Source organism: Carcharodon carcharias, chromosome 23 (genome assembly GCF_017639515.1).
Source record: "Carcharodon carcharias isolate sCarCar2 chromosome 23, sCarCar2.pri, whole genome shotgun sequence".
Taxonomy (NCBI): Eukaryota; Metazoa; Chordata; class Chondrichthyes; order Lamniformes; family Lamnidae; genus Carcharodon; species Carcharodon carcharias.
In genome coordinates this window covers 4,145,262-4,156,436 of record NC_054489.1, presented here as the reverse complement: position 1 = coordinate 4,156,436, position 11,175 = coordinate 4,145,262, and the positions used below count along the sequence as shown (strand labels likewise).

At 44.6% G+C, this 11,175-nt stretch overlaps 1 protein-coding gene across 1 annotated transcript in view; it reads left to right on the top strand.

Moving 5' to 3' along the window:
• The first annotated feature begins 3,578 nt into the window (after nucleotides 1–3,578).
• The window catches only part of smarce1 (SWI/SNF related, matrix associated, actin dependent regulator of chromatin, subfamily e, member 1), a 52,949-nt gene continuing 45,352 nt past the window's right edge, over nucleotides 3,579–11,175 (top strand). Inside the window, exons 1-3 of the mRNA XM_041217484.1 lie at nucleotides 3,579–3,833; nucleotides 7,304–7,335; nucleotides 9,278–9,321. Coding sequence (XP_041073418.1) covers nucleotides 7,329–7,335; nucleotides 9,278–9,321 — 51 coding nt within the window. The 5' untranslated portion in view covers nucleotides 3,579–3,833; nucleotides 7,304–7,328. The remainder of the gene's footprint in view (nucleotides 3,834–7,303; nucleotides 7,336–9,277; nucleotides 9,322–11,175) is intronic.

Here is an 11,175-nt window from a genome sequence, read left to right as displayed (position 1 = left end):
GTCTTCATGGGTTAACCTTGACACTGAGAGTGGTAGGCTAGTCCACTGTGGGAGTCATCACAGCATGAGCCCCCGGTTGGTTCCTGGCAGAAGACACCTATGCAGAATCCCTTTAAAGTGGATGACAATTCAGCGAGATGAGATTGCTCGACATAGACCTGGTCTGCTTGGCAGGTGATGGTCAGAAGCTTCCAGATAAACAGGCTTTGAGAGGCTGAAACTTGTTGCAGCTTGTTTGGCCAACCTGGAGTCCTGCTGTTAGTCTTGCAGGTTGGAGACAAATCACCAGACTGGCCTGATTCTGATTCTTAACTGAATATAGAGACTTCAAAATGGTCACTCAAGTAATGTGACCTCTTTCCTCCATACTTATTTCATAAAGGGATGCCTATCTGGTATCTGGACCTGGCTTTTATTTTATGACTAATAATGTCCCTCTCATTAGCCTCTGAACGAATCATTATCCATATTAATGACCTTGTTTGCGGTAGTTATTGTCTTGGTAGACCCTTGGACTCTACTAGAGGGTGAACTTACAAAGGTGCAAATTATGTCCATTTCCCTTCAGTAGTTCCTTTTTCAAATGGACCTTGATAGTCCCAGATATGAGATGGTGGCTGTTAGTGCCTTTGCAGGTAAAACAAGTTTTGATGTCTCTTTCTTTGTTTAGTCCTCTGGTTTGGTGGATTATAATGTATCCTTACAATGAAGTGTGAGATTCCACAAGGATGAGGAGGGAACTCATTTGTCCTTGTAATTGCTGTTGGAAATTTCTAGAAACTGTGGCCAATCTAGTGAATCATGTGATGTGTAGCAGCCATCTTTTGGTTCAGCAAAGTCCATTTTTAAATAAGCAAAAAGAATACGGTTTGATTTACAAAGGTTTAAGATTTCTTTCATGTTTTACTGACATGTGAGTGTGAATGCTTATTATGGTAGATAGGGTGCCATCAAGAGGATTGCTGTGTCCTGGATGGTTCCTTCACGTTCATAGCTTATGCCTTTAGATGGTGAACGGGTTTTGGGCAATCAGGAGGTGAGTTACTCTCCACAGAATTCCCAGCCTCTGGCTTGCTCTTGTAGCCACAGTATTTATATGGCTAGTCCAGTTTAGTTCCTGGTCAATGATAACCCCAAGGATGTCGACAGTGGGGGATTCAGCGATGGTAATGCTATTAAATGTCAATGGGAAAATGGTTGGATTCTCTATTGTTGGAGATAGCCTGGCACTTGTGTGGCACAAATGTTGCTTACACTTATCAGCCCAAGCCTGAGCACTGACCTGGTCTTGTTGCATTTGGACATGGGCTGCTTCAGTATCTGAGCAGTCGCAAATAGTGCTGAATATTGTGTAATCATCAGCGAACACCCCATTCTGACCTTATGATGGAAGGAAGGTCATTGATGAAGCTGAAGATGGTTGGGCCGAGGACATTACCCTGAGGAACTGATGCAGTGGTGTCCCGGCGCTGAGATGACTAACCTCCGACAACCACAATCATCTTCCTTTGTGCTAGGTATGACTCCAACCAGAGGAGAGTTTTCCCCCTGATTCCCATTGGCTCCAGTTTTGTTAGGACTCCTTGATGTCACACACCATTAAATGCTGACTTGGTGTCAAGGACAGTCAGTCTCATCTCATCTGGTGTTCCATCTGTGTTCGGTAACTCAGCACTGATTGTTGCTCAAACCTGGAAGCTTCTTAAATCTGTCTGCTTCAGCTAATCACTATCAAACTCCCCATTCGTCAGAGTAACAGTGTCAGGCAACAGGGATATTGATCAGAGAGCTGGGCTATAAGAAAAGATTGGAAAGCCTTGATCCATTCAACCTTGACGTCAGATGATTGCTGTAACCTCACAAAGGTATATAAGATAATCACTGGTAGATGTAGAAAATGACTTCAAACTAAACCATCATTACAGTGACACAGTATTAGTTTATTAAAGTATGAATAAATAACAAATGTAAAATTGATATCAGGAAGTTTTAGTCATCATGAACATATGAGCAATTCAGATTTAACATGTACAAAACAAAACAATCTGCCAAAAAAATGACATAATTATGAGTTGGGGTCTTTAATTGTCAGTTGTACATCAGTATGATTGCCAATTCCTATCAGCCTAATCTCTCAGCCACAAGTCTATTAATCTTGTTTAAATAGCCTGGTTGGAAAATTCACTGCCCACAAAGGTTCTAAGCCATTCAGAGCAGGTCGGCCCTTGCTAGAATGAGTAGGATTTACAGCACAGAAATGGGCCATTCAGCCCAACCTGTCTACGCTATAAAGGATAATGGAGAGGGAGAGAGAAGATCCAGTTGTTGTGATCCATGTTGGAACCAACAGCATAGGGAATAGCAGGCAAGAGCTCCTGTTTGGAAATACCAGGAACTAGGAACTAAATTAAAGAAGATCTCAAGTGTTATAATGTCTAGATTATTACCTGAGCCGCATACATATTGACAGATTAAAGTGGTGAACGTGTGTTTGAAGGAGTCTTGTGGGAACAAGGGATTCCTTTTCACTCCAAGAAGGAACCGTACAGGCTCCATTTGAGATGCCCCGGTGCTCAGGTCCCAGCACGGTGCATAAATAGGGCAATCACAAGAGCTGAAAACTAGTGGGGTAGGACTCAGGTGGAAAAAAGAAGTATGAATAAAAGTTTGAAAATAAAAAAAAGAGGTGAGAGTTTAAGAGTCAGAAATTGTGTTGTAGCAAATGTGGAGGTGGGGGGGGGGTGGGGATAGTAAAACTAAGAGATGTTAACTAGGAGATTGAATTACTAAAGGTGTGAGTAAAACATTAAAGGCAATTTAGGGTGTGTGAATCTTTGGAATTCTCTATCCCAGAGAGCTACAGATGCTGAATGATTTTATTCAAGGCTGAGAGAGATTTTTGAACTATAGGAGTCAAGGGTTATGACCCAGGTAGGAAGCGGGATTGATGTCAAGCTTAGATGTCATGATTGTAGAACGGAGAAGCACAGCATGGCCTCATCCTGTTCTTATTTTTTTTTTAGAAATCTATCCTAAACAAGTATTCTTTATACAAGTAATATTTTATTTTTGAATCAATGATATTGCCAAGAATGTAATGAACTTATCAGACAAGAGGGGTGGAGAATTTCTCCCTTCATTATCTGAATTTTGCCCTAGTTCACCTTGCAAATAACCATTCTCAGGGTAAGGAGGTTTCTCAGTGGGCGAGAAGGGACAAAATGAATCATAATATTAAAGAAATAAACAAAATGAATGAATGAAATTTCTAAACTTTAGAGTCTGGGAATCAATTCTATTCAGAGCAGAATAACAGGTTTACTGTCTACAGCAACAGATTCTCCATGGGAAACTGATTTATTTTAGAAGAGAAACTATCAATTTACCAACATTCATTCAACGAACCACAATAATTGATTTCACAACAAAATCACATCAATATTAGCTGAACTTGTAGACTGAGAAAAATTATTCCAAGGCTCGAATGTGCGGAGTGAAATCACATTACTGGTTGGCCTTGGGACGGAATGATTCGATACCGAGTGGCAGATTCGATGAAAATATTTAATCGTTTACAAAATTCCACAGGTCGCAGCGAGGGCGGAGAACGGGCGGACCTGAAGCGCCGAGTGTCTCCTCAGGCGGTGTGATTTTTCCTCCCCTCCCCGGGCCGTGTTCGATTTGTGTGGAATGTTGTGGCCCCGCCCCCCCCGGACAATAGGAGCCGCTCCCGCCGCCGCCGCCGCCGCCGCTTCTCCGGCCCCGAGTGTCCCGCACAATCCGGCCGCCCGGGGGATCGGTTCACCCGCAGGCCTCCCGCCCGCCCGCTCTCTGTGAGTCCACATTTTATCATCTCGCCGCCGATTTACATCTTTCGCGGTCCCGGAGCCTGAGGCCTGGGCACAAAATCATCCTCAGCAGCGGCTTCTCCTCATGTAGGGGGGGGTGGGGGTGTTGGGGGGGTGGGATTGGGGGCGGGATGGGGGGGGGGGTGAGGGTGGGATGGGGGTGGGTGAGGGTGGGTTGGGGGGGGGTGGGGGGGGGGTGAGGGTGGGGGGGGGTGAGGGTGGGGGGGGGTGAGGGTGGGATTGGGGGGGGTGAGGGTGGGATTGGGGGGGGTGAGGGTGGGATTGGGGTGGGTGAGGGTGGGATTGGGGGGGTGAGGGTGGGTGAGGGTGGGATTGGGGGGGGTGAGGGTGGGATTGGGGGGGGTGAGGGTGGGATTGGGGGGGTGAGGGTGGGTGAGGGTGGGATTGGGGTGGGTGAGGGTGGGATTGGGGGGTGAGGGTGGGATTGGGGGGGGGTGAGGGTGGGTGAGGGTGGGATTGGGGGGGTGAGGGTGGGATTGGGGTGGGTGAGGGTGGGATTGGGGGGGGTGAGGGTGGGATTGGGGGGGTGAGGGTGGGTGAGGGTGGGATTGGGGGGGGTGAGGGTGGGATTGGGGGGGGTGAGGGTGGGATTGGGGGGGGTGAGGGTGGGTGAGGGTGGGATTGGGGTGGGTGAGGGTGGGATTGGGGGGGGTGAGGGTGGGATTGGGGGGGGTGAGGGTGGGATTGGGGGGGGTGAGGGTGGGTGAGGGTGGGATTGGGGTGGGTGAGGGTGGGTGAGGGTGGGATTGGGGGGGTGAGGGTGGGATTGGGGGGGGGTGAGGGTGGGATTGGGGGGGTGAGGGTGGGATTGGGGGGGTGAGGGTGGGTGAGGGTGGGATTGGGGGGGGTGAGGGTGGGATTGGGGGGGGTGAGGGTGGGATTGGGGGGGATTGTGGGGGTGAGGGTGGGATTGGGGGGGTTGAGGGTGGGATTGGGGGTGATTGGGGGGGTGAGGGTGGGATTGGGGGTGATTGGGGGGGTTGAGGGTGGGATGGGGGGATTGGGGGGGTTGAGGGTGGGATGGGGGGGATTGGGGGGGTTGAGGGTGGGATGGGGGGGATTGGGGGGGTTGAGGGGGGTTGAGGGTGGGATTGGGTGGGTTGAGGGTGGGATTGGGGGTGGAATTGGGGTGGGATGGGGGTGGGATTGGGGGGAATTGAGGGTGGGGGTTGAGGGTATGATGGGGGGGAGATGGATGAGTAGGGGAGGGGGAGTGGGGGAGGTGTGGGGGGAGGAGTGGGGTTGGGGGGAGGTGTGTGTAGGGGTTGAAGGGCAGGGGTTGATGTGTGGGATTGGGTGGGGCATTGGGGTGGTGTTTGGGGAGGGGTTTATGTGTGTGCATGTGTGTGGAAGCACTGGAATAGCTGCAGGAAATATTCACAAGGATTATATTCTAAAATTGAGGGGTTATAATGATCAGGAAAGATTGCAGGCAGGGACTCTTTGCTCTGAAGGCTGTGGCGTTGGAGGGGGGTTGTGAGGGCGTGTTGATGGAGACCTTTGGGATTATAAAAGGTGGCTAAGACACGCACAAGCTGTTTCTATTTCTGTAGAGCCCCAAGATTGCCATGGTCATCAATATTGGCCAGGACACCAGGGAGAACTCACCCAATTGTCTTCAAAGTAGTGGCCATGGGATCTTTCACATACAAGGAGCAGAAGTAAGGCCATTCAGACCCTTGAGCCAACTCCGCCATTCAATAAGATCATGGCTGATCTGACAGTAACCTGAAATCTGCATCCCACCTGCCCCTGATTACCTATAACCCCCAACAACCTATAACCCCCAACCCCCTTGCTTACCAAGGATCTATCCACCTCTGCCTTAAAAATATGCAAAGACTCTGCTTTCCCTACCTTTTAAGGAAGAGAGTTCCAGAGACTCACGACCCTGTGAGTGAAAAAATTTCTCCTCATCTCTGTTTTAAATGGGCGACCCCTTATTTTTAAACAGTGACCCCTAGTTCTAGATTCCCCCACAAGAGGAAACATTCTCTCCATGTCCACCCTGTCAAGACCCTTCAGGATCTGATATGTTTTAATCAGATCGCCTCTTACTCTCCTAAACTCCAGCATACAAACCCAGCCTGTCCAACCTTTCCTCATAAGACAACCCTCCCATTCCAGGTATTAGTCTTGGTAAACCTTCTCTGAACTGCATCTGATGCACTTATGTTCTTCATTAAATAAGGAGACCAATACTGTACACATTACTCCAGATGTGGTCTCACTCAGTGCCCTGTACAACTGAAGCATAACCTCTCTAATTTTGTATTTAATTCCCCTCAGTGTTAACAATTACATTCTATTAGTTTCTCTAATTACCTGCTGTACCTGCACGTTAACCTTTTGTGATTCATGCACCAGGACACCCAGATCCATCTGCACCTCAGAGCTGTGCAATCTCTACCATTTAGCTAATAAGCTTCTCCTTTATTCTTTCTGCCAAAATGGACAATTTCGCATTTCCCACATTATACTCCATCTGCCAGATCTTTGCCCACTCACTTAACCTATCTATATCTGTTTGTAGCCTCCTTATGTTCTCTTCACAACTTACTTTCCTACCTATCTTTGTGTCATCAGCAAATTTGGCAACCATACCATTCATCCCTTTATCCAGGTGTACGGTCATGGCCTCAGTTTAATGTCTCATCCAAAAGATGGCATTTCTGACAGTACAGCATTCCTTCAATACTGCACTGGAGTGTCAGCCTTGATATTTGTACTGAAGCCTCTGGAGTGTGATTTGAACCCAGAACCTTGCTCATAGATGAGAGTGTTACCCACTGATATGGCTGGCATGTGGTGTCCGCTGTTTCTTTTGGGGCTTTCTGTGAGCAGTTGGTCAGCATGAAGCAGTGTGTGCAGTGGGGCCTCACTGTAAAGCAGGAGATTTTAAATGAAATCATGGGCATTTGCTGTAATTTCTTGCTGAGAAAGTACGGATGATTATGAATGTGGCACTTTCTTGTAAACTAATAGGTACTTCTTCCCTTCGAGTTCACAACTGGCACTCTACTTCCTTAGTTAAAATTGAGAAACTCTTCTCTCCTACCTGCCCTCCTCTGTTACTGGGCCTGCCCCCCCACCACCACCACCACCACCACCACCACCACCACCACCACCACCGCCAAAAAGTGGTTGACATTGCATTGGAGTGCCAGCCTGGATCATGAGCTCAGGTGTTTGCAGTGGGACATGGCCCATGATTTTTTGTATCTGAATCAGGATGAGTACAGTTACCTATAAAACTCTCCAAGTAGCTGATCCACAAAGAACATTGAGGCACTGGCTTTCCTTTCTAATCTGTGCTGGTTTTGAAAGGCACTATAAATACAAGACTTCATCTAAGATGTAAATGAATGGTAGACTGAACATGTGCTGTTTCTGAAAGATTTTGCTTTTCTGATGTCTCTTTTTTTCTGTTTCAGATTGTAAGAGGCTGTTGGCATCATCATGTCAAGTAAGCAAAAAACTGTGATTTAGAATTTGTTATTGAATGAAAATGCAAATATTGACCATCATTTTCCGATAATACAAGACTTGTAACAGTGATTTGAAGCTTCATTTACTATGTTCTGGTAGAAAGCTTTAAGACCAGTTCTTCAGGTTCGTTTTTCCCTCCACCAGCGCCCTTTACCCAGCTTCTGCTGATGTTGATTCTCTGCCCATACCCAAGATGGCAGCTGGAGATTCTTTAGTGTGTTTAATAGAGTCTTGATTAATTTTATAAAAGCATGTTGTTTCAAGTAAAGGAGCAAATAATTTTGAATCCTCATTTGCTTGATGTGGATGTAGCCCTCATTGGTTTGTGTTATAATTAAAGAATTCCATTCTAGCACTGACTTGCTTAGATAGCGCCTGGTGCATTGAGTAATGGGCAAAGGCTGTGGAATTGTGATTGGTCTGATGGCCCACTAAATATGCTGCAGTATGTACATGCTCTGCTTTCCACCCACATGCACCATATTCTTTTACAAGACACCTGTAGAGTGCATGGTGCAGTTAATACACACCTGCTGGATGTGCCAGTGAAAGATCAGCCACTTGTTTTTTGGTATCCTGTCCAATAGTTTCTGTGGTATTTGTTGTCCAAATCAACTTTCCTGGGAAATTTCATTCTATATGCCTTGCATTTTTTAATCTAGTGTTACATGCTTGATTTATAATTCTGGCTTTAACAATGTGGTCTGTGTTATTGTGAAGAATGTTATGAATTTTGCTTCTAGTAACTACCAACTCTTTTCAACAACCTTCTTTGACCTTCCTTTCCTTCATGGTTGAATATGACGGGGTGGGGCAGGGTGTTACTGAAGACAAATCAGGAACAGGAACCATAATTAGTTTTTATTTCTTCTCCAGCCCATAATTACATCAAATATGAAATCTTTGCTTCCCTGCTTCAAATCAGTTAACTCATGACCTGGATATGCAACGTATTCAACCACTGAGCCACTGTGCATTGTATTTTTTACTGTAACTTTAAACACCAACTTTGTGACCGTTATTTCTTCAGATTAAAAAAATTCTTGTCATCTTTGAATTCAAGGTGTTTGTCACTACTTCTAAATGACCAAGTAATTATGATTATACCATTGTTTACTATTTTTATGTTAGTCTCTAATTTGTCAATGTTTCTCTGAGCAGTCTTTCATCCATTTGGGTGGGATATTGTTGTTGCCAATTTGTTTGTCCTGGTATTGAAGGGGGGGAAGGTTGGTGAACACTGAAAGTAACAATAATTGGAGCATATCTGCGATTACCTGTGAGACTTTTCAGAGCTCTTGCTGTCTCCAGGGAAGACTAGTTACATGAATGTTGTTCTTGTTATCTGTTGAAATGTTCCAAAATTAATGAAGGCTTTTAGTTTTGTTACGTGTACTGACTTATAAAAACATGCAAGACAAAGCAAAAAAAAAATCAATTTTTTATGAGATGTTAAACTGGGCCCCTGTCTACACTCTCAGGTGGATGTAAAATATCCCAGTGACACCTGTGTCCTGGTCAGTAAGGGCCACCCAGACCACTTGTCCTCCCCTGTAGGAAAGTGCCTGCTTGTTGGCGTTTTCTCCTGATGTGATGGTTCAGACCGGGAATTTTCCATGTGCAGAGACTGAAGCTTTGTTAGAGATCAGGGAGGCCCTGCAGAAACTCTACCTTCTATTGTATGGACTTACATAGGAAGAATGGGCACTTGGACGATATACTAGAGTGTGCTTGGCACCCATGGAATTGTCCTCAGTAGGAGACATTGCCTTCAGGATGGGGAGATAAGAGATTAGAGACACGGGACAGAATAGTTACAGTTAGGATTTTCCTATTAATGTTATTTCTGAATCCTAATATTGTTGCATTTGTTCATAAATTAAAATTTTAATTTTGTTTTATATTTTGTTCTATTACAGAAAGACCGTCTTATGCACCGCCCCCTGCCCCTGCTCCCACCACTGTAAGTCTTTATATTTTCATGAATTATTTAAAAACGCAATTGTAGGTTGTAAAATTATTGCAAAGACAATGTAGAAGTTTTAACTGATTAACGCGAATGATTCTCGGATGGTGAAAATACATTGCTGACTTGTACTGGTAGGTTAAAGATTCACCCAGACCTTGGCCAGAGCCTGACACAAATAGTTGTTTACCTTTGCTGTCTGAGACATCCTGAGATGGGAATTGGTGCATAGTCAGGGTGACATACATTACAACATGGTCTCCAGCACCTCTTGGCCATGAAACGTGAGTGGGTGTAAGATTGGGCACTTGTAGCTGTGCCAAGCTTCTCATCTTTAAAGTAGATAAAATACTAATTGTGTAAGATAAAAAGAAATTAGTGCACTGACATAAGGAATATCTGAAGTACTCCAAAGCAGAAAGATGTAATATAGCATTGGTTGTGTTACTGTAAGATCTTTCTGAGGCAAGACTTAACATGAATTATTTTTGCTCCAGTCTTTGTGCTGATATTAAGTACAGTTAGAGCCTTCTAATTACAGTGAGAGGGATTAAATCTTTGAGCTAGGGGAGAGGGGCGCTGGGGATAGAATCATGTGTAAGTTCGTAGCAGGAGGGGTATGGATTATGTACAGATGGTAGTGTAGTCTGTGTGATTGATAAGTAAAAGGTTTCTGATGTGAAGTATTGCAATAACATGCTGTGCCAGAGATTTGCTTGGACCAAGAAAATAAAACAGAAATAAATTGAAGTATAATTTTCTGTTAAATGGTGTGTGACTTGTTACGTTAGCCGCATCTGGAAAAAATAGTTTTGGAACTCCAGCTCACACTGTGCGGTTCATTCTTAATGTCCTCAGAGGTATCCTAAAAGCACTCAGTTATACAAATAATCATTATAGAACAACAGGAGACCCTCCATCCCTCAGAGAAAGCAAAGAAAGCTTCGCTAGTGTTGCCCACATTTCATGAATGAATAAGGATGGTTAAATTTGGCTGCTGGTTCACCTGGCCTTTGAAGTTGTGATTATAAAGATCTCTCGGTATTGGTGTGAAATTTCATAAGAGTGTAGCAGCGGCCGAGCTGCTTTTTGATATTTGACCAGCAAGTTTCAAGTGCAGGTGAATTTGGAAAAGGGGGAGAAGTTTGAGGTTAAATGTATTTCATTTTTTATCTTTACCATTTGCGGTGAATGAGGTTCCGTTCTTGTCTTCGTTTTACTCATGCAGTGATACAAATTCTCAAAGTAATTTTACTCATGAAGAGTTTGGTATTTAAACCTTTAATTTTAGGAGGGAGTTACAGTTTTATACTTTTGGTTTGAAATCCTAGGACTTGAGAGTTCATAAGGTAGAAATTTACCTTGTGCAGTGATGCAGAATAGGCGATGCCAGATCGGCCGCTGGTTGTACACTGCAGCTGAAGCTCAGTTCCATTGCAGTTAATGGAATTAAATATCGGGTGGTCAATCAGATATCACTTGTTTTGTGCTGCCCCTCCCATCCCTACCAGCCAGGATGAATTTCTACTCCCATATGCATTGATGTCTCAAATGATAGTAAAATTGAGATGGTATTGTCTTCTGTTTCCTGACCAAGAGTGTGATGGGCAATCTGTTCCCATATGTGGTACTGAAGTGAATCTGTCTTACATATTGACCCTGACTTTGTACAATCTCCTACTGGCTTTGCTTTCAGGAGCTGGCTAGATGCAAACTTGTTGAAAATATTTATAAGCACATTTATACTATGATTGTGTTGTTTGGAAGACATTTCAGGATGGATACCTGAATATTGCTCTTAACTTTTAGAGATCGAAGTATTTCCTTGTGTATTAAATAGAAAATGATCTG